The 24,303-nt window shown below is 42.7% G+C and overlaps 1 protein-coding gene across 3 annotated transcripts in view; it reads right to left on the bottom strand.

The window, feature by feature from the left end:
* Positions 1 to 24,303, bottom strand: part of MAP7 (microtubule associated protein 7) — a 175,831-nt gene that overhangs the window by 22,724 nt on the left and 128,804 nt on the right. For 2 of the 3 annotated variants that reach the window (XM_025211842.1, XM_014523022.2), the window contains 4 exons: positions 10,111 to 10,224; positions 5,490 to 5,617; positions 2,786 to 2,901; positions 2,072 to 2,352 (listed from right to left, as the gene is read on the bottom strand). In XM_025211842.1, coding sequence (XP_025067627.1) covers positions 2,072 to 2,352; positions 2,786 to 2,901; positions 5,490 to 5,617; positions 10,111 to 10,224 — 639 coding nt within the window. Of the gene's footprint in view, positions 1 to 2,071; positions 2,353 to 2,785; positions 2,902 to 5,489; positions 5,642 to 10,110; positions 10,225 to 24,303 lie in introns of all 3 variants that reach the window. The other variant, XM_006030267.3, reaches the window with a different exon arrangement.

Genomic DNA, 24,303 nt, shown 5'->3' with positions numbered 1-24,303 from the left:
GGTCACCATTTGGACAGCACTAATATAAGTAATCTGTTTATCCCTAGAACCTGGGCTGTTGAGGCCTCCTGGAGTGTATCCAGTTTTGGACCCCATATTTCAAAGATAGACTTCAAAGAGTCCAGAGGAGAATGACAAAAATGATTAGAGGCCTGAGAAGTACAATTTATTAGGAAAAGCTGAAAGAGGTAGGGCTATTTAGTTTAGAGAAGGAGGGGAGGTGGATTTGATAAAAGTTTTCAAATTCCTGAAGGGCAATTATAGAGGGGATGGAGGTAGACTATTGATTATGGCTACAGGGCACCAGACTAGAAGAAATGGACTCAAAATGCATCTGAGTAAATTTAGGTTGGAGATTAGGAGGAACTTTCTGATGATGAGGGTGGTCAAGCATTGGAAGAGGTTGCCTATAAAAGCTGTGGCATCACCATCCCTGGAAATTTCAGAGCAGGATGGACAGACACTTGGCTTAGCTAGGGAAGATCCTGCCTGAAGCAGGGAGCTGGAGTAGATGACCTGATCAGGTTCCTTCCAGCCCTACTTTCTTAAAGGATGGCAATGCAGGCTTTTCCCTAGCACTCCATCACAAGCTTCAAGCATGACCTTGGGAAATAAGGTCTACGGATGAGACACTGGCCTCATACAGATATTCAGTTTCTCCTGGGAGAGTTGCTGCTCTCTTAGGAGAAACCATGAGTATAAAGAAGTTCAGGCTTTTTCTCCTAGAGTAAAAATGGCTGCTCCAAGAGAAAAAATAACTTGGGAGCAGACAGGGTTAAATCACTTCCAGAGGAGTTTCTTCTGGGAGAGTGAACGTCTGTACACACTGACAACACAGGCTGACCATAGGCAGTCTGGGTTAGCTAAACAAGGCTGACCTATGAACTGCTGCCATCTGTTGCCAGGCAGATTAAGGGAGCCAACACAGCATACTGAGATGCATACGCAGGGCCCCTCATTGGCTGCACAGTGTCAGCACTGCAAGCTCTCTGCTCCTCAGGACTTTGGTATTCTAATGTCTGTACATGTGGCTCTGGATAAGTTTCTCTATCATGAGAAAAAACCTGAGAGAATTCTCTCAGATTATTTGAATGAGTGTACACAGCCACTATTTCACTTCTTTATTTAATCTCTGGTTTCTTAGATTAACTGAATTAGACAGCCCTGCTTTATTGCATGATGCATTGCCTGTTCTTTCTTGCTCATCTATTAGTTCTTTCCTTTATTCCGTTATCTGTGCTTTATTCTTCCCATTGTGGTACAAATGGGTAAACTGGTGCAGTTCTCATTTAATCAGTACAGTCCTCAGGTAGGCTTCTGTTCATCTATCAGCCAGGCAACATCTCACTGAAGTATAACACAGCTATCTCTATGGTGGTATGTGTAGATACTGAGAAAGATTCAGAACTATGGTTCCTTGGAACATGGGGAAAGCTTCTCCCATGGTCAAAGGAACAAAAATGATTTATCTTGATCTTGCAGCACTCACTTAAATGCTTAGAAACATATTCATGGCTTTGTTTTGATGCACCTGGACAGAACTGTAAAATACCCCAGAGAGATTAATTTTCCAACAGACTCCTTATAGCTAAAACTGAAAGGATGGGTAACATTATAATTTCTGCTTTTCTTTTGTTGCCTTGCGCAGCACATCTTTGCATTAGAGTGAATTTCCAGTATGGATATATTAATAAGCAACTAGCACAAGTAGACACTCCCCTTCCTTGCATTATCTTATATGACAGTTTCCTGAGACACGCTGTTCAGCATTAATGGCATTCAGTAATTGTTCCACTTTGAAAAAGCTCGAAAAAAAGAGTTGTGTCGTGATCTTTCTCAAACATGAACCCTCATTGCTGCGGTGTAAATTATGCAAAATCATGTACAGAACCCTAGTAATTCAAGTCAATGCGATCTAAGGAATTAGTAAAGGAATTAGACAGAAGTCCAGTCTAAGCCAACCACCGAAAAGGACGTTCCTTGCCTGAATAAGAGATAAGAAGCAGCAGGGAAAGAGAGAAGAAAGGGGAAGCCTTGTAAATAGCCCTGAGACTGAAGAAGTAATTCTTACCATGAGCAGGTTCTGGTTTGACAGAGGGCTCTTCCCCACTTGCGGATTCCCCAGCACCTGCTGAAGCTACTTTACCCTCTTCTCTCCTTTCCTCAGATGCCTTCTCAGGTTCTTTTTCTGCTCCTTTTTTCTCACTATCCAGTTTGAGCTCTTTTTTGATTGGTCGGATATTGCCAGGGGAAGGAGGGCGTGTCTGACCAGAGGAGACTTTGGATGAACTAGGTGATGAGGTTACCTGTCTGGGTGTACCAGGTAAATGAGGCATGGATTTGGATGCATGCCTGTCAGACAAGCAAAACAGTGAGAGGACTGGTTATGATCTGTAAGACATGACTTTTAAAATCTCTGTATAAATAAAAGCTGTGAAGTCTCAGCACAACCATAACCTTCTGATTTCTCCATCAACCAACGGGAAAGCTGAGATGTTAAAACAGAGTAACAATATTTAGCCCTTACACTGAACTTTTGGCTTCAAAACCTCTTTACAAACACTAATTTATCCTCACAACATCCATGTGAGAGGTGCATTGACAAGACAAGCCAGTAATCATTTTCTAAATGGTGACCTGTTTCATTTAAGTTTTAGTCATTGGTAATAATAGCTTTTTTAATCTCTGTGTTTAGAGATGCTTTCTGTTGTCGAGCTAAACACTTACTGAATGTAATGATCAAAGCTGCATGTAGCCAAACCCCCAGCATCTGTACTTTGCTTACCAAACTGGGAAGGGAGCCCGTGATCCAGTTTTGTGGATAGAAGGAGAATGAGCTCCTTTTATGCTGGACAAGGGGTTGGACGAGTAATGTTCTCTCTCTTTGTCTTTCTTGTCAGTCTAAGGTTCAGTAAACAAACAGAAAATCATGTCACCAGAATAATTCATGTGGGTAAAGGAAGCACACCGTGTGCTACACAGTCAGCTGGGGAAAATGAGCAATGGAGGCTGAATCAGCAGTTTCTACAGCCCGTCCCGTAAGTGCATTAACACGACTCCCGTAACAAATCCAATGGTGTTCTGTGCAAGTAAATGAGTACTTGACAACATGCGCTCATCTTTGTCGCTCGCTGGATTTGGCATAAGATGCTACAGACAATTTTCAAAGCCCTAACTGTATCTGGCAGATAGTTTCCCCCCAGCCCTGCACCTCTTTTTCCTCCCCCCGTCTCTCTCTCCATTGTTTGCAATGCTCTCTAAAATTCTTAAAGAAAAACAACTTATTCCTTGTAAACACTGTAGTTCCTTTGGCAAACAGCAATTTCCCATCCCCCACTTTGGGCAGGCTTTGGAGGGAGTGCAGGCAAACATGGCTGTGTTTTGTTTGTTTCCTTGTGTATGCGCCAACACCACAGATGCCATCACAGCCCTGAAATATGGTGTGAGAGTTACTGTCTTCTCTGCTCTGTTGGCTAGCTCTGCAGCCAAAAAGCACAAGCTGCTCATTCTTTTTAATTCTTCATCTCCCAATATAAATGTGTTGGGGAAAAAAAAAGATCTGTTGTTAATATTTTGGTATCAGAACTTTTGATACATTCCCTACTAGATTACAACACTTCCAAAATACAGCACAGCACCATATCTATTTGTCAGTGTGACTTTAAATGTTAAAAAATTCAGCTCTTGGGACACTAAAATCGGACTGTAGCCGGCAATTTGTGCAGGTTGATGATGCATGGGGATGTATCAAATGCCTTACTCTAATAGTAGGTGGTCTGTCTGCCATTCATGGAGCAGTATAATCAGCAGAGAAAGCAATATTTACTACCAGGGGAGGGGTCATGCGCAGACACAGCAGAGGAGAAGGCACATGCATTTGTGTTCTATAATATCACTGTTCAATACTTGTGGTGGTCATGAACTGAAACATGATTTTACTAGGTACAAACAAATTTAAGTAGGAATCTCATAACAACATTCAGATTTGTACAACTGCCCTTTTAATATTTATTGTCCTAAGTCCAGAGACTCCCGATGTTATTAAATAAAATCGGATTCATTTCAATTGTATCTGGTTAACTGGGTCCTGGGTATGACTGTAAACTGCATCTGACTCGGGGGGGGGGGGGGGGGGGGGGTCAAAACGAGGGGGCGGGGTGGGGGGGGGGGGGCATGGTGACAACATGGCAGGGCTAATTGTGGCGGGGTAGTTCCCATAAAATACCACAATGTGGCAACCCGCAGAGTAAAATGAGTATAGGGCACCTCAAAACCCTAGCCCCCACTGCCTTGTGGGTACTTGTTGGATGGAGAAAAGCTGAGGGACATAATCATCCTGACAGAAATGCACCCTCACTGAGACATTAGGCAGTCAGCAGCAGTTCTTATCTGTTGCTCTCTGGCAGAAACTACAACCATCAAGGCACTGGAAGTCTGGATTTGGTCTGGCTGTTAGATTCGGTCTCAATGGTCTAAAGCGGGGGATGATAGGTCTTGGGCAGCCTCCACTGCTCCATGCTCTTGCTTAGATATAGATGTTGAAGGTCTTGGTGTGATGATTGCAGGACTCCATACAAGTGGATTCATCATGTACCTCCTATACGTACACCATGATCCAGAGGATCGACAGCTGCCTACTGTTAGGTTAACTATGAAACTGAGAGCAGAATATGTTCCTGACTTTAAAACAGTTGAGCTAGTTTGTCCTTTCCGAACACACAGTTGGGACGTACTAAGAAAGCAATGTTTGGCTCACTTGTTAAGTTCCCATTTATGTTTTCAGAGACATGCAACACTTGTGAAGGTGGAGATTGGTTAGTCAGAAAATGTGAAAAAGAAGGCTCAATTCCTAAAGAAGTTCAAAAACACTGAGAAAGTATAATTTTCACTTTCTCCATTACTCCCAGAGTACAGTGGGAATAACCAGACTCAGGGATATTGCTAGTGATATAATTCATGAATGGCTTCTTCCAAAGAATCCAGCCAATCTCTTTTTTTCTCTTAATGTAAAAACGAAATCAAAGACATCTAATAAAAGGTGCCAGACCGCCACAGACTGAAATACTCTGTTCAGACAACGTGCTCAGCAGGCTGCAGCAGCAATGACAGCTCTTCCATAGACCCAATCATGTGCCTCAACCCCACCTGGAAGGGACCATTCTGCAAGCTAAGAGAATAGTTCAGTCTCTCTGGCCTATTACAATTTATCTAGGATTGCCTAAAGGAGAGAGCTGATAGTGGTGCTGCCAACTGTTATGTTGATGTTTGGTTATTAGGGAATTGGACTGAAAACTAAATTCACATAAGTTATGAAACTTTTGTTGCCAGCCCAGGATAAATTGGAACTGGCATCACAGAAGGCTCCACAAAACTCAGCACTATTTTCAGAAACCACCAGCTTTTCTTGATGAAAACTTTTTATGTTCTACCATACGTTCATACCAAATTGTTCTCCTGCAGAGATGCACAACTATAACTAGGTCACTTACCCTTGCAGAGTGTGTAGTCCTCCTACGTCCAATAGTATCTGGGACTGTGACAAAGGATCTTGTGTGGTCTGCTGGGTGTCTATAGTTCATGGCCTTGTAGGACAGAGGGCTGATGGGGCTGCAAGATGCTGAACGAGGACAAATGGGGATAACTAGGGTGTAGGTTGATTTCATTAGTTTGTTCAATAACAGAGCAGCAGCGGAGATGTGACAAAAGAAAGCCCATAGCAGGGAGCAAGAATGGAACAGAAAGAGACAGAGAGAAAAGAAAGAAGGTATTAATGCATAAAGAAAATGACTAGTTCTTAAACCAGAACCATCACTCAATACTTGTTCTTTTGGCTCCAAATAGCTACTTGTACATTCCTCCAGAGGAATTCATGCATCTTTAAATATGAAAGGTAAAATAACCCATTCTCTCAGATTTTACCCGTTTTCGTATACAACAAGGACGAAAAGACATTTAAGGGACAACAGAAATTGACCTTGCTTTTTATTATACAGTGGTGGTTCTGGTAGATATCAGACATGAAATTACTGATCTAAGACTAATTAGCTTAGTACATTTATTGACAGCTGCTTTAATTAGATTTGGAAAAAAATCAGAACAAAATTAGGTTTCCTACAGCTAGCTTTGGAAAGGGGTTGGAGGGGGAGGAGGGGGCAGGAAAAAGAGTGCAACACCCAAAGACAAAAACATACTACCTCTACAAAGAGAGTAAAGCTCAGCAGTCCAGAAAAATAATGACATTCCTTCAAATCAAATTTACAAATCCACATCATGCATTAAGGGTAGCTTGTGAATGCTGGAGTAAATTTACAAAGATTTCAGAAACAAATGGGCAAATTAAATACATGATCTGAGCTTAACTAGATAGTTTTTTTGCTGTCCTTTGAATCGAAACAGGCTTGTAGCATAAAATGAATGTATATGTTGATGCTATCATTACAACAGATTTATTATATTAGATAAATATAACAACATTGGAGAAATTTATGAATCCAAAACATACATACTGGGCACGGTTACATGAGATACTAATGGAGCAGTAGACTAATTCTACTGCGCATTAGCGTGTCACAAAAAATGGTGGTAATGCGCAATAGAATTAGTCTACTGTGCGTTAGTATCACTTAAAGCATGCACTAGTGCTAATGCTCAGTAGTGCCAATTATGGCACATTAATGAATGTGTAGACAGACGTGCCAACTGTCTGCAATTTTCAGCATATACCATGTTTTAAAAAGAACCTCTTAAAAATTATTGTCTAGACCCCTCATTCAACAACTTTAAGAAGTATCAATATTATTGTAAAATAAACAATAAGTCTACATGTCTAATGACATACAATTATATTTTTTCTACTATAATAAGCAATCTACAACTGTAATAAATTAACTTGCCTAGGTAAATAATCAAGTCATTATCTGGAATGGCAGGTCTCCCTGATTAGGTACAGACATTCAAAAAGTCTGAGACAGAATTGATCCAGTTATGTGATTTTCTGTAAGTAATGTAGTTTAGATCAGTAGTGAACACATTTGACCTTTGCTGGAGGTGATTGGGGGGGGGTGGTGGGGGGGGGGGGGGGGGGGGGGGAGGGGAAGGCGTGCATATTTTAGATCAGGTTCTGCCATTTTTAAACTAGTTTATATGTGCTGAACTTCTGTTCTGTTATAGGTATAGACCAGTTTCTGATCACTGACACCAGTAAAAGTGTAATGTCTGTACCTGGCTCTCATGTCTATACAGAGGATGAAGTCTGCTACTAGAGATCTCAAAGCAATAGCACATAATTATGTTTGCATTATTTACATTACACGTTCAAAGAGACACATTTTAATGCTGCAATATGGATCATAAAGTAGTTCTTGTACTAATCACAAATGCTGGTCATAAAGTACTCCCAGACCTCTCCTTTGGTTCTTATTCTCTTGACAGTATAGTATAGTCCAAAGTGAAAGCAGGGCCAAACTGGGTAATTATTTAGATACTTTTCCTATTTGTCTTTTCCTCCTCTCATGGTCATTTACAATATCCTAGGACTACTTGTTATTCAGCATGTTACTCATGCTGTACATTATCTTCACTTTTAATTTATTTATAAATAAGAATAGTAGCCTTATATTCCACAGGAAGACATCTCTTCTGCCCATCAAGCTCTCTCTCCCAGAAAGACTGAGAGAACAAACAAATATTTCCATATGTTTTTATATTTCTGAGCCCATAATAATACTCATGAACCTCACTGTAAGAACAAAGGACCATTAATATAACAAAGATAATGCCACACATTTTCCTGAAGCAAGCTCCAAAGGCAATTCATTAATAAAGTAATTAACTTCATGTATATGCTACAGCAAGGGCAGATGCATTTGCTTTACTACATAATATGAATACAGAAAAGGAGTAGTAGTAAAAGGAAACCATCCTAAGATGAACTGATAAGCAATGAATGAAAATGAAGTTTCACAAGATTCCTTTGCTGAATGACCCATGAACGGGAGCAGCAGCAAAGCAATACTTTTTAAACAACTGTAAAGTACCATATTTTCTCAACATACAGCACTCTCCAGAATAAGACAAGCACTTTGTTTTTAAAAAAGCAAAATGAAGGAAAAAAGACCTTTCCTTGTAGTAAGTATCTGAGTAGCAGCAGCTAGGGAGATAGGCCTGCTCCCTATGAATCATGTGCAGACTTTATCTTTGCTTTTCCCCAGTAAACAGCAGAAACTATTCTTAATATATTTCCTCATGTGCATTCCAGGTTCCAGTAGCTGTTGGGGTTTTTTTCTGCTTTTTAAAATTGTTTTTTGTTTGTCTGGGGTTTATTTTGGGGGATGGGGAGGGGGAGAGAAAAAGCTGCATACTGTTGCGGGAAAATATGATATATATTATTTCCTGCCTGTGAATTGGTCTTCTAGGTAAGTCCTCAGTCTCCTACTACATATATAAAATCAAACAATCTATTCCATTGTCTATGTCACTAAACACTGTTTATGAATTATCTTCAGTGAAATGGGATATATCAACAAAGTTTCTCAGATCTGTTTAGAAGATTTTAAAGGGTTAGTTTCTGAATGTCCCTAACTGTTATTTAAAAAGGATTTTAAGAACAAAAATCCACCGTTAACTTGATTTTGATTTTTGCAATGAAGTTCATCTTTAAGTTATAATAAAGCAGGGTTATTTCCTGGGCATTAATGATAGGCTGAGATAAGCTGATAGGCTCAGGGTACAGCTGTGGAACATTATCACCACCTGATCATTAATCTTCAGGAAATGACCTACACTGAGGTATTGCAGTTATTGCTATTATGGGATAAAACTGGAAAACATATGGGGTATTTGGGTGGTATAATTCCAGTTAGTACCGAAAAGGCATTACTAGAGAATTACCCTGTTGTATTAGCCACTCAGACTTCTTGCAATCTCTTCTAGTATTTCATTCACCTTACAATTTATTACCCAGCATGAGACCCTGTCAGTGTGTTCATTGAAAAATTTTTACATCGGCTCTAGTAAAGTGATTGCTTACAAAGTCAAGAGCCTTACTTTCTCAACTACTACCTAGTCAATAGTGCATTTCCAATATTTACAAAGTACAGAATAATCCCATGATATTCAGCACTAATTTTACAAAGCTTTGGTTTGAAGACACAAACGATGAAAAAAAATTAATTGAACTGTTCCATTTGTACATGATCCATGCCCTCTCCCCCATATCTGTCCATGGAACAGTATTGTGGCATAGTTAACAGCAGTAATACTTAAGTGAAAGGATCTTTCAACATTACTTGACAAGATCTCTAATCCCTCTTCCATGTCCTACAATTCAAATATAGGCTTAGCTCCACAATCTATGTGTTCAACAAATGCAATGTGGCCAAGAAATCTCCCTACTATATATAAACATTACAATCATGTTTTCCCTATACCATAATAAATTAGAGATTGAAGGGTTCCTCATTTATCATAGTATATTGAAGCACTATTTCAAACATATTGATGTTGCTATCTCTAGTTTTGAGAGTTTTCAAGATATTTTATAATAACATTTCAATATTTGTCATTTTCCCCTCAATGGACTAGCACAGAATTATTTGGTAGTTGGTAGAAAATTGTCTAATAACTAAGGCAGCGCCTCTGCAAACTTGCTCAACTTTACTCATCTTACTAAAGCCATTGGAAATGAGGATCTAAATTTAGAAGCACAACAATTTAATGTTGTAAAATAAGTTAATTAGAACCAACCAAATATATTGATCAACATTAATCCGGCAATAAAGTAGATAATCTCAGGTCTTTGTACAGAAATCGATGATGATGCTTGGATGTCTTGTATATATTTTGCTGCACCTCTAAAAGTACTAGAGACAAACTCAAACAAAGAGGGAAGCGGGTGGGAGGGGAAGGTGGGGGAGAAAGCGAGCGAGAGAGAACAAAAGCATAGCAAAAAACTTCCATGGTATTGTACAAACTAATCTAGCTCACTGTATACAAACCTAGAATGCTTGCGAATAAACTTAATTAATCCATTTAATTAAAAACATCCCAAAGAGACTTTCTGAAAGGAATGGCTGGAATAAAAATGTGAGGTCTCCATTCTTTTAGGTTTACCTGCATCTCCAGACAAGGCAGCTGTGCTTTTACTTCTGGCCAGGAATGAATGCGTGGGAGTCAGTAGCCTGCTGACAATGCTGCTCTCCCACGGGCTGAGCTGCAGACGACGAGCTGAATGGGCACCATAGATACAACACATTAGATCAGACACCTTCTACAAATTGTCATACATTGCAGAAGACACCTCACGATAATACACACTGTTTCCCCGTAACAGAACATCTTAACACTATGATTCAAAGATTCTGGGCATACAGACTGCTTATTGTTTCAAATGTATACTTTACCCACTTTGTTGATGCTATCCAAATGTTTGAATGTTAATGTTTATTGGTTTTGTGCTGCTTTTTTATTATTATGCTGTTACATTATGCTAAATAAATATCACATTAATGCTAAGATTTGGTTTGTAACTCTAATCACAATGTGTGCGCGCGCACGCACGCACGCACGCACGCACCTTTCTACCCCAGGGTTATGTTTATATACTCATTAAAAAACATGTCTGAAACCTGTCAACCTTGTTAAAATGTGTTTAGTTAGCTAGGTAGCACAGGTGAAAAAAAATACTGTCCAAATTACTATACAACAATTTTTTTTTTTAGTTTACACCCCTGGCATTTCACAATATCTCTCTGGTCCCCTTTCCACTAGACAGACTGTTTCCTCTAATTATGTTTATGGACCAGAGAAACTCCAATGATGAGCACAAGATAATTTATTGCATAGATATTTGATAATACTGACAGTAAATATTTAAATAATCTTAACATTGCAAGTAATATCTGGTTGTACTGCATCTAAACCAGAGGTTCCCAAACTCAGATTGCTCACCACCCATTTAAAACAATGTAACCTTAAGTACCACCAGCAAATTTTATAAAGTAATTATAATAAATCAATTAACACATACCACTGACAGGCTGACTGTGTACCACTCTATAAACTGGTCATTCTGATGAACAGATTTAGGAAACTGGAGACACAGGCAGCATTTTAAAAACTGGAGATTCAGCATTTTTGTGGCCCTAAGCCTTGAAGCTCCCTTCAATCCACTCCTCTGCTGGCCTCAGTAAAAGAGGGGCCAAGCCTGATAATCAGAGTGTAATTGCCTAATCTGCCATCCATGCTGATTTTTTACCCAAAGTCTCTCCCTGACTTCTGCTAACTCAGAAAGTGCTGTTGGTATAGGAATGAAGATTTTCCAAATGCAGCAGACTGCCTGGATAAATGCCTTTCTATAACGAACTACAGCAAGAGCTCTTTACAATCAATTAAATCCTTTACACAGATTATACAAAAAGGAAAAAACAAGAAAGAAAAAGCCTCTGTTAAACCACGCTGGCAGGTTTGCTCCTGACAATGAGAAATAATTATTTTTCTAGGTATCTGTTTTAACTGGAAGGCAGAAAAATCAAGTGTTTACGCTGCTTCCTCTCTGAGCCTCTGGGTTTGCTATGTCCATTATATTAGCTTTATGCAAACCTAACCAGAAAACCTCGCTTGCTGTCTCTCAATCTTTGCAAATGTAGTTTGATTAAGCACCAGCTCACAGAGTATGGCCAGGGACAGAAGTTACATGTAAGCCGGTTTAAATGATTGAAACTGGTTTAAACCTGTAAAAGAACAAAAGTTCAGTGCACATAAGCGAGTTTCAAAGTGGCTGAAGCTGGTTTAAGATAAACCTGGTTGAATGTAGTATCAGACTTAACTGATTGAGGTCAAAATGGTTTATGGAACTTCTGACCCAGACCCTTTCCTGGTTAAGTTAAATCAGAGTCCCCCAGCATCCCAACATGCTTTTCAGCCCTGGGCTGGGTGGGGCTGGACCTGCCCCTCTGCTCTCTAGCTGGAGCGGGGTGGGGGTGCGTGGCCAGATGCCTGCTTGTCATGGCAAAAGGAGGCAGAGAGGGGGTTTATTCCCCCTAAGGCAAAGGAGGCAGGGAGGGGGTTTATTCCCCATTCCCTCCCCTCTCCCATCTGGGGACCTAGCTAGGGTCTGCCTGGCCGGGGCGCAGCAGCCCCTGTTAGGGTTCCTTCCCCCTTCCCACTCCAGGGGCAAGAGGCGGTGGTGGCACTAGGGAGGGCTGGGGGGGGCTATGGCCACCCCAAAATTCAGCTTAGCCCCCGTAGCCACCCTTCCAAGCCCCGCCGCCACCACTTGCTCTGCGCAGGCTGCAGCAGCTTTGCCCACCCCGCTCCCACCCACAGTGCAGGCCCCCCACTGGGAAGAGGCTTGTTCTCCCTGGGACAACATGACAGAGGCTGCTGCCCACCTCATTGCCCCAACAAGAGGAGTGGGGGCATGGCCAGGTACCGGCTGGCATGGCCAGGTACCGGCTGGCATGGCGGGTTCCCCCCTCCCTCCCCTCTCCCACCAGAGGACCCCAGCCGGTAGCACTGCCAGGCACTAACTGTGCAGCAACAATACTGTGCTGTAGTAATAAGCTACTGCACAGTGGGGCTGTGCAAAATGGTTGCGTTTCAATTTAGTTTCGGATTCGGCTGTTTTGGAGGACAGAGACTCGTTTTGGTGTTTTGGATTACTGTCCTGTTTTGTTTTGAACGACTCTGTTTTGAACAGGTTGTATGGGAAGCTTTGCACAGCCCTACCCAGCCAGATGGACTTGGAACCAGGGGACGCAGGGCCCTAGCGGGAGCAGGACAAAGCTGTGGGTGGCTTGTCCGGGGGAGGGGAAGAGCTGCTGCCCTCCGTGCAGGCGAGGAGACCCCCATGCAGATCTTTGATCCCCGTCACGCTGGGTAGTGGGGGCAGGGAAGCAGTGCAGAGTGGCGAGCAAGCCTGCTGGTCCCTGCTGCATAACTCAGCTCTGCAGGGAGAAGAAATCCATGCCGAGGGTCTCCTCCCTGCCACTGCCTGCCCCGGATCTCTGCTCCCTGCAGAGCCAGGTTGCATGGCAGGGACCAGCACTGCTTTCTCACGTGACCTGGCTCCGCAGGAAGCAGAGATCCATGCCAGGGGTCTCCTCACCATCGCTGCCCACCCCGTGCAGCCCTGTGTCGCCAGGGCAGTGCAGTGCAGGCAGTGAAGAGACCCCCAGCAGGGATCTCTGCTCTCTTTGGAGCCGAGTCGCATGGCAGGGCAGTAGTGTACACCTGATCCCTGCAAGCCCAGCTGCGAAACTCCAAAATTTTCCAAAACATTACTGAAATGTTTTGGATGCTTCGTTTCATTTTGGAGATGTTTCTGAGCCCTAAATTTTGATTAGGATTCGCAATGAAATGGATGCTGAAATTTTGCACAGCCCTACTGCACAGTAGCGTTGGAAAAAACCATGCAGTGATGGTACCATGCAGTAATGCCAGTTACTGAGCAGTTATTTAGTACTTGCTTATGCAAGTACTACATGACTGTGTAGCAACAACTGTGCAGTATGCCGCATGTATAGAGGCAGTCACTGTCACTATAATTTCATATAGCAAAATCCCACAGAGAATTAAAGCAATGAAAATAACACGCTGCTTGTCAGAAAAACAAGTACAAAACAAGGATCTAATCCTGAAGAACCCTTACTAGAACATATACTACCATTGGAGTCCAATTCTCCACAAACAATCCTGCAACACCTACTTTGTGTAGTACTATCGTAAGAGGGCTACTCAGGTAAATAAAAGTTAAATTCAGCAGTAAGATTTTATTGGATTGGGGCCTGAAAGTATGCTATGCAAAGCATTTATATTCATCTGCTACCTAGAAGACCCCTTTATAGGATAAATCATAATGATGAATAAAAAAATCACGCACAAGTCCACTTGCTCATCAGACCACAGTGTAATCAAAACCTTGAGCATATACAGATACCTACCCAGCAAAGTAAAAATGGGATTTATTTTTCCATCAGTGTGTATACAGTAATCTCTCATCCATGAGTCAAAGGATACAGATCCCCATATAAAATATATTTCAGGACAGAATTCTGCATGTAAGACCCAAGTATCATTTATGCTTAGCACCAGTGCTTTAAGACAAATAAGCATTGAAATACACCTTCATAGAAATAAAAAAGGTCCTTGTGTCATCAGTTTTGACCAGGAAGAGATTCATTTTCTACAGGAAAATGAGGTATGGTGAAACTGGTTGGAAGGCAAGCAACAACTCCACACTTTCAAAAGTGTAACAAACAAAAAGAAGCAGAATCTACCTTCTCTTTAATAGTTTTGTGAAGATGGCTCAATATAGACATTTTAACATGGCTCCAAATAAGCAGTAGGAAGATATACAACTGTTTTTTGAGGAAGATTTTGCAAGATTTTCTAGACAAATATCAGGATCCCATGTAAATACACTCCAGTCCTGAAAGCATCAAGAAAGGCTAAATAAACCAGATTTGCATTTTCCCTCCATGCCTAAGCACTGAGTATGTGAAGGCCCCAGGGCCCTGCCCCTACTTGGGAAGAGGCATAGGGTGACCACCTGTCCCTAACTGGGTGGGACAGTCCAGAAATGTGAACATCAAGTCCCAGTCCCAGGCTACATGACTCTGGGACAACATTTGTCCCAGATTCCCAGGATCCTGCAGTGGTTTTTCCATTCACCACAGAGAAACATGGGATATGGAGGGTTTCCCCTTGAGCCTGGCAGAGTTCCAGCCTGCAAGTGGTTGAGGGGAGTGGGATGCAGGGGGCACCACATGCATATATGCGTGCACACACATGCACATGGCCAGGAATAAAGCCCCAGGCAGTGGTAGAGAGCAGCTCCCCCAGCTGCCTGCAGGTAAGTCTGGTGGGGCGGTGTCAGGGCTGATCGAGGCCCCCCACAGAGAGGGAGGGAGTGGGGCAGGAGCTGAGCCTGGGTGTGCTGCCCAGCCAGGGTAGTGCATGGGGCCTGGGAGTGGAACCGAGCCGTGGGTGGCTTGTCCTGGGGGGAGGGGGAGCGGGGGGGCAGTGACACCCTGCTACTGGGGAGGGAGGCATAGGGTGGGGGCATATGACACTAGTTTTGCATGCAGAGCGGGGGCAGATGCAGGCTGCCCACTGCGCCCTTGGGGGTTCCTGCCCTTCTTCTCTCCCCCCAGAAGCCCCACGCCAGCCATGGTGAGGCATGCCCTGCTTGGAGCTGGCAATGTGGAGTTATGCCCTGCACTGCTGCCGGATAGCCAGGGGGTTCCTTGCTATGGCACTACGGCCAACATGGGGCTCTTGGGAGGGGGGGGCAGCAGGGTAGGGAACCCTGAGGCCTCAGCGAGCAGCCTCTGCATCCACCCCTGCCCCCCACCCCCGGGCTCTGCTCAGCTCTGCTCCAGCTATACTGCTGCATGAGGTGGGAGCCATCATCTTAGCCCCTCCCTCCCCAGCAAAAATAAAAGTTGGCTTCTATGCCTCCATGAACAGCAGAAATTAGGGTGTCCAAATGGGTGCGAAGCTTCCCCCCCATCTCAGAGGTTTACACCAAAACTCTGTACCTAAACTCTCCTCAAACTTTGTGGCTGTAGTCTATTACTAAAGAAAAATATTTATATTTTTAGCTTCTTTAAGAGCAGCATTTTACTTTTAATATATACTTTGACACTTAATAGGCTAAGATAAGCTTTATAGACTAATGAACTCGGAGATCCGTGGCATAAGCTTTCGTAAGTAGCAGGCTTACTTTGTCAGATGCTATAAAGCAGTGGTTCGCAACTTCTTCATCCTGTGAGCTAGATGGTCCACTTTGCAGGCTGGAAGTTGGCCATGGGCCTGATCCAGCGTGAGATGCTGGCTCAGCCAGGGCCCAATCCAGCCATGTGGGGCTTAGAAATTTGGTTGCGCTGAAGTGGTAGTTAACTGCCACTGCTCCCTCGACACCAAATTTCTGGACCCATGGGATGAATGACATAGCTTTGTGGGTTGGATTTGGCCCATGGACCAAGGGTTGAGCACTCCTGCTATAAAGGGACTGCAGGAAGCAAAGCTCCTAAATAGAAAGCAGTAATTAGACTACAAAGGGCAGAGAAGAGAAGGGGAAGGAAATAGGGAGGGGGCACTGCTGAGAGAGGCAAGACAGATCAATTAACCCATTGAGAGACATAGGGGTTACAAAAACTAGTTCAGGTAATGGGATAAGACAAATCCACCCACAGCCTTGGTTTAGACCAGGGGTGGGCAAAATGGTGGATCTAGCTGGTGGCCGGACTCTATTTCCCAGGAGCCCCTACCCATGCTGGCCCCAGCTGGTCTCCACGGAGAACCTGGGAGTGTCAGGGCCATGACAGCACAGGAGATCCATGGAGATCGGCCGGCAACGGCATGGGCAGGGCATGTGGCTGGGTGGGGAGCTGCTTAAAGCCAGGACCAGGCTCTTGTGGCAGTGACAGTGCAGTGCCAGAGCTGGGGCAGAGCAATGATCTGCTCCCTGCACAGCCCTGCACGCGGTACCCGCACTCACCGCAGGGATGTGTAGGCAGATGATCATGGCTCTGCCTTGACCCCAGGCTCCCCAAGATCTTGGGGTCTCCCTGGCTCCCCACAACCATCTCACTCCCGACCACAGCCCCATCCCAGCTGCCTAGCCACACGCCTTGCCAACTCAGGTCCCGTCTCTGGCAGTAGGGGCAGACGGGCCGGGGTGCCCAGGCAGTGGGGCTGGGTCCAGCAGCACCAGTCATAAGAAGCTGCCAGCATAGGGGCTGCTGGGAAATGGAGTCTAACTTTGCTCATGCCTGGCTAGACCACGCCTAACACAATCCAGTCTGTGGATAATTTCTTGTTCTGCAATTTCTCGTTCAATTTTGTTGTTAAAGTTTTGTTGTTTAACACCTTTAACAGCTTTCACCTCTCTAAAGTGACTGGAATATTCCACCCACAGAATTCATTTCTTGGACACCATTGGGAAAGTTTGCAACGGCCACATTACCACATTGTATTGGAAATCAACCGACTGCTACAGCAAGCTCCACACCAGCAACCTTCAGTCCAAAGCACATCGTCTATAGCCAAGCTCTACATCACAAACATAGCTGCTCTGATCCCACTGTCTGGGATGCATGTAGAGATTTCGTCAATTAAAAAATGGTAAATACTCAATTTAAGAGACAGACTCAGACCTCATTCCAACCTGCTACAATACTAATCCTGAGACAAGGACAACAGAACCTTTTTGGTTATCACCTACAGCCTCCAGGTTGAACTCCTTAGACATATCACTCATGGACCCGCCTGGAAAATGAAGACCACCTCAAGGTAGCTGGGAGGATAACCCTATCCTTGGCTTCCAGGAAGCCCCCCAACCTCAAATTGTATCTTTCCAGCAACAGATTACCTAAATTCTACTCTCACCATGGCACCATATGCCAGCTGTATCCCCACATCAACACAGACTGCATCACCACTGGTCCAAATAAAACTGATTATAACACCCAGGGACCATTTACCTGCACCTTCACCAATGGCATATATGCTACCAGCCCCCACTCCTGCTATCTACATTGGAAAGATCCCTATGTGAATAAACACTGATTTGACACCAGTTCCAGAAAGGCACACAAGCCTGTTGCAGAACTGCCCTGGTCACTCCATGCTGGCCTGAGAGTGGCAGTTCTTAGACCTCAAAACTTCAAATATGAAATTGAACGGAAAATTGCAGAACAAGAAATCATCAACATGCTGGATTGTGTTAAATACTGTCTAAACCAGTGGTGCTACCTTTTGGCCTCACAGGCCAAATGCACGGTGCATGGCCCAGATGCGGGCTTGATAAGAGCTCATACACATGGATCTGGACTGCACAGTCCCTTGTTTGGCCCCATGTGCTTAGATTGGGGCCTGGGACCCTGTGCCACCCCTGCCTGGCTCCATGCATCAGGAAGTGGGCCCAGGGACCTCATGCCACTTCCACTTGGCTCCATGCTCCAGGATCAGGACCCCAGGACCTCGTGCCACCTCTGACCATATTCATGAACTGGGACTGGGTCCTGTGCCACCTACACCCAGGCCTACATATAGGGATCGGAGCCCTAGGGCCTTGTGCCACCTCCACCTAGCCCCGTGCGTAGGGATTGGGCCCCAGGCCACCTTGCGTACTATATCCAGTGCTCAGGGCCACAGCCTGCAGGGCTTCCTACAGACCTGGTGGCCGATCTGGCTGAGCAGCCCTGGTCAAAACCAAGACGATGGATGGATTCTTACCTTTACCTGGATTAGCCTTTAAAACCCCTATATCCCCCAACGGATTAACTGCTTTGTTTCCCTGTCTCCTACCCATCTTGCCTCTCTTAGCAACACCCCCTCCTTTTCCTTCTCTCTTCTCTACCCTTTGTATTCTAGTCACTGCTTTCTATTTAGCAGCTCTGCAACAGGCAATCCCTTTACAGCATCTGATGAAGTAAGCCTACTGCTTAGGAAAGCTTATTGATACAGGTCTGATTTAATTAGTCTACAGGGTACAAATCTACCCTATCTGACCTCAAACTAACACAGCTAACTGTATCTTTCTCTCTGCTTATTAAGAGAAACAGATTAACTGAAGTGGCCAAACAAACTGTGGCCCCTGGGTGGAGCATGCTTCACTGGAATTACAGAAGTGAGCCCGCAATCATCTTTGCATTTAATGCAGAGGTGCTGCCCATGGATACTACAGGTGTTTAGCACAATGCCAGACATTTTAGTTTTTCAGGCTTGTAATCTACCAAGGTCGCAATTCTGAATCGAAAGTCAGGACAACACAACTGTTTCAATCTTACACAAATGCAAGCATGGCTTCTGGCCTCCTGGAAAGTCGCCAATACATTGTGCAGTGTAGCAAAGCTTAGACATTCCAGAGGCAAAGAATAAGCAAAAATTTTATTTTCAAGGCTTGTAAAAAAAATTCTGGAGGACACAAAATGAGAAGTGAAGTCTTAGCAGGCATTAGGTAAAGTGCTTCAAATGCATCTACTTTATCTTATTGAAAAAAAGATGTCTAGTATAGTAAATGCCTGTTAATAGGAAGGATTTCTTTGGGTGATATCTTTTATTGGACCAACTATGTAGTTGGGATAAAGTCAGACAAGGTTTCCAATATAAGACATTCTTCTCAGGTCTCTGATTATAATAGGAAGCTAGCTTCTTTTTCTCTGCTAATTGTGTCTGTGCTACACCTGAGAATTTCTTTCAGCCCCTTCCCTAGACTGTGCTTCACTTGCTTTGCCTAGCTTCTCAGAATCAGAGACCTGAGGTCTTACTTTCAAAAGCTTTATCTCAACTATATAGTTGGTCCGATAAAAGATACCACCCTAAGAAACCTCTCACACAATTTCTGGACCATCACAGCTATAACATTGCTCTTACACGACTGTAACAAGGAAGATACCAACATCTTCTGCTTACAATGGAAAATCCACAACCTAAATCAAAAAACAGGCAGACTACACAGCAACATCTTAAGCCTGTGAGGCCTTGATCTCCCAGTAATCAGCTTCTTTTCCTTTGCTAGTTGTGTCTGTTATGCCTGAGAATTTCTATCAGCCCCTCCCCTAGGCTGTGCTTCATTTGCTTTGCCTAGCTTCCTATAATCAGAGATCTCAGGAAGTACATTTCGCATTCAAAAGCTTTATCCCAACTACATAATTGGTACAATAAAAGCTATCACCCTAATAAATCTTTGCCTCTTGCACAATTTCCATCATGGCTACATCATCATTCTTATACACCTGTAAGTAGCAACACATTGGTGCTCTGAAGCTATGCTGCTCCTAAGCATCTACTGCTGCTACAGGGAGTATCCTATGAATAAATAGAAAGGGAAGTGTTCTGGTGAAAAATATTACCAATTAGCAGCTGTTGCTTTTACTAGGTGTTGCCATAAACAAATGTCAACCATACTGCCAACCCTAAAGTGCAAAGTCAGGGATCACTAAAATCATGAGAGCAGCTTAAAAGTCATGAGACTTTGAAAAGTAATAAATGCTGAACTCTTTTTCATTTGATTTTTGAGCACTTTAGGGTCATATTTTCATGTTCTTCTCTAGAACTAAGGGATAGGTTTTAAAATGAAAACTGAGATCCTTATATTATCACATAATACCCAGAACTGGAGCTTTATAGACACACGGTATAAAAATCACGGTATAGACACACGGTGATAAAAATTTGAGATGGCAACAATGGATGTTATGTTTGCCTGGTATTGTGTCAGGAATAGAAACTGGACTCTAAAAAGGCTGGTCAATCAAAATGTTGTTTTAACACCAGCAAGATACATCCAATATTTTTCTGTAAGCAGGAAGGAGAATGGAACTAAAAAAAAAAAAAAAAAAAAAAAAAAAAAAATCGCTTGACAAATAACATGGAGGAAGGCTCCTTGCTGAGACCAATATATAACCTAGTCACAAAATGAAGCCCATAAGTACAGTGAATAAAACAGCATTAAATGCATGTTTGCTTGCAAAAGCAAATAAAATCAGGAACTCGAGTTTTCTTTTTGCAAATTTGGTAAGACTTAGAAAAGTGACCCAATGATTACTGATCCTTTTTTAAGACAAAAATTTCAGAGAGAGCTCTGACCAAGAAAGTGCTATTATTCTACAAGTTTTCTATTGAAAAGCAAAGACAATTTGTAATTTCATCAGTGCCTAAAAACAGCTGGTTGATGATTTCTCCTAAGATCACATCCTCAAATTTTCTTAAGTAACCCTGGTATCAGCTCCTTTATTTGGACATAGGTCATTCACATAATTTTCAGGGATTTATGTAGCTGAACACCTGTAGCAAACCTGAAAGTGTAGTGTGAAATCTAGTCCAGCTGCCTGACTAGATTTAAAAAATTGTAATAAAAAACTACATAGTGCTACTGAGCTTGAAAGGGAATTAATAACATATTTTTAAGGCACAGCAAAATGTTAGCCAACCTGTTAGTTAAAAGCTTTTTCTTAGTAAGAATTGAAAAGTCTCTTGTCCTTCAACTATTTAAAAGATATTCCTCAAGAGCAGACATTCTCTCGATGACAACTGTAAGCCACTTGGATACTCTCATTACAGTCATCTCCACGTTATGCCCTATACATTGGAAATAGTACATGAATGCACATGTGGGTGCGTCAAGGGCAAAATCTGTTTGACTTCCCTGACACAGGTAAGAAGAGGACACAGAGTGCTAGTGCTATAGCATCCTTACAATCCTGCCTTAAATTGTGGAGCCAACTGGAGAGGCCCACAGCACTCCATGGCTTCAAGGTTATGGGGTCAGCTAACCTTGGGTGTACACAAGGCTCCATGTAGTAGGCAACAGTGCAGCATTCATGATTTCTTTTAAAAAAGAAAAAGACATAAAGAATCTAATACAAAATACCAATGATCCCACAGAGTCCACACAGAAAATTTAGATAAGGGCACAAGGGTAAAGCCTCAAAGTTGTTTCAGAATGCAACCTTAATGAACTAATAGGTCCTATGGCTAGTTTGGTATGAAAGGCACTGTCAACGCTGCAGGGATTTGAATCTGTGATTCCAGGTATGAAAACCTGATCCTTGAAACAGGACACCTTTCTGCCATAAGGTGAATTATTTCTATGCTGGACTAGCATGCCATGGAACGCTTTACACAACTTACAGCATGCAGTAGGTAAGTGTCAGTACAGAAATGTAGGTGTCTACTGGTGCCTGCTGACAAGTTTGAGATGAGGCTTAAGACTCTGAAGCAAGAGTCATACAACTATCAATATTTACAGCTTAAACTTGAAAAGGACCAGACCTTGAGAAAAATATTTCCAGTCCCCAGCCCTCCCCACCAAGTCCTAGCCTTTAGACAGACCCCAAGCTTGCCGAGCTCATCCCCAGAAGTAAACTATCTGCTGATCAACTGTCACTTAATGGGACTCAGCCCTGCCTTTACAATAACTTCCTTAACCTGTCAACACATCTCTACTGCCATAACAGTCAGCACTCCCCATAACACAATAGTTAGAATCCACAGATCACATAAGTGTCTACTCCCAAGGATCAAAACCTTAACTTGGTGGAAAGGCTTGTGTGCTACCAATGACCTCAAAAACGATGCCATATGGAGTTATGTACTCCTGGTAGACTCCCCTGTGGCAACAAGGTTGAAAGTGACATTTCTGCAATAAAAACAATCCAAAAGTAGAAATAAAAGTTCTCAACAGTGCAATACAAATCTCTGGACACCTAGGTTTTCCTTGCCATTAGATTAAGGACTCTTTCCCACGAAGTATTATGTGATTGTTAATGCACAATGGCATCCCCACATGAAAAGAAGACACTTGCAGGTGTCTTCCTCAAATAATAAGTCCTACAGTGATGGGCAAGTGGCAATGAGAGGAAGTACTAGTAATTACTGAAAGCCTCTAGTCACAGACTTACACAGAATGATAGTACTGTATGATGGCTGTTTCATGCTTGGAACTGAGACAGGTGTGCAATTTGGAAGCTGCAATCATGAATCAGAAAGCATATTTAGGACCTACTCTGCTTACGCCATATGGGGAAGGGGATAGAAAAGAAGCCTCAAAAAAATCTGTCTCATTTCACCTAACTTGAAAACCACATCCAGTGGGATCACTCTATCTGTGGTCCAAATCAAGTAATTAAGTTTGCAACCTGGAATGTCTGCAACCCTCAGGGACAATCCTAACAGTGAACCAACTTGAGTGAAAAGCACTCATGGGCAGAGAACTTGAAAAATTTGGTACTAACATTGCTGCACTTAGTAAGAACAGACATGCAAAAGAGGATCATCTCACAGGGCATGATGGTGACTACAGCTTTTCTTGGGAAGGAAATATCAAAAAGGAAAGACACATCCACAGTGTTGGTTTTGCTATCAAGACCAAAACTGAGATGCTGGAATTTCTGGTTGGCATCTATGACCAACAGACAACATGCTACAGTCATCAATGCTTATACTTTAGCCCTTGAAGCAGATGATGAAAAAAAAAGGACTAAACTTGACCAGGTCCTGCCATCACCCCAAGGAAAATAAGATAATTCTTTGTGGCACTTTCAATGCTAGAAAGTCAATTCAATTGGAATTCTTCTTCTAAAAAAGTGTTTGAAACAATCTCATCATCATGAACTACTTTTTCCACCAAAGCAACAAATGGAAGACATCTTGGATGCACACTTAACCTAACTGACTAAGCCATAGTGCATGCCTGGGGTTGTTTGGACATTTGTTATCACCAGAGCTATGACTAGTGCAGATGCCTACTAGACAGATGATCACTTGATACATTTCACCATGTCCATTTGTACCGTCCCCAAACAATGCAAACAAAAGAAGCAACTAATGAAGAGACTCAATATTGAGTGCTTGAAAGCCCCTGCTAAAAGCAATAATTTATAGCATTGCCTCAGTAATTGCCTCTGACCTCCACCATAATCTTGACAAAATTGATCACAACAGCTAGCCATGACAACACTGGGCTAGCTGAGTCATCATGCATCGTTCAGACGGCCTATGTAAGAATACCTTTATGGACCGTTTGAAGGTTGTTTAATATCTTGATAAACTGAGGATTTGCTTCAGTAGGTATTCAATGGCATTGCTTCAATACTGTTAAATAAATTAGGAATTGAGACTGAAATAATCTCGCCAGTTATTTTATTCTGTTCACACGATCCCTTAATCAAAATTCAACTCAATACACACATTACACATTCCACCTGAGTCCCAGGGTAGTTTCAGACCAATCAGAAGTACAGTAGACATGATCTTTGTTGCTAGAATGATGCAAGAAGAGCACCACGAGAAACACCGAGATCTTTACATCTTCATTGACCTGATTAAGGCCTTTGATTCAATTCATGGAAAGCCTCATGGAAGATCCTTATGAGATTTGGATGCCCAATGTAATTTGTTACCATGATCAGACCTGTTCATGACGACATGACAACAATTGTCCTAAGCAATACCTTGGAAACAGACCTCTTCACTATTAGAAATGGAGTCAAACAAGGATGCATGATTGCATCATGTTTATATAGCACCATAAGGATGGTGTCATAAGGATGCCTGACAACCAACTCCCTAAACAGGTCCTATATTTCCAACTAACTAATGGTCACTGCTCTAGAGATGGGCAAAGGAAGAGAGTCAAGGACACCTTGAAGGCCAATATGAAGAAATGCGATATTAACATCAGTACATGGGCAATTCAAACACTAAATCATTCCCAGCAGTGTTGTGATGTACAACAAGGCATCGATTACTTTAAGCAAACTTGCCTCAGTACAGAGGCGGATAAAAGAGAGAGAC

The sequence above is a fragment of the Alligator sinensis genome, unplaced genomic scaffold, assembly GCF_000455745.1.
Source record: "Alligator sinensis unplaced genomic scaffold, ASM45574v1 scaffold417_1, whole genome shotgun sequence".
Lineage (NCBI taxonomy): Eukaryota > Metazoa > Chordata > Crocodylia > Alligatoridae > Alligator > Alligator sinensis.
The sequence above is the reverse complement of the archived record's forward strand: the minus strand, read 5'-3'. Positions and strand labels throughout refer to the sequence as shown.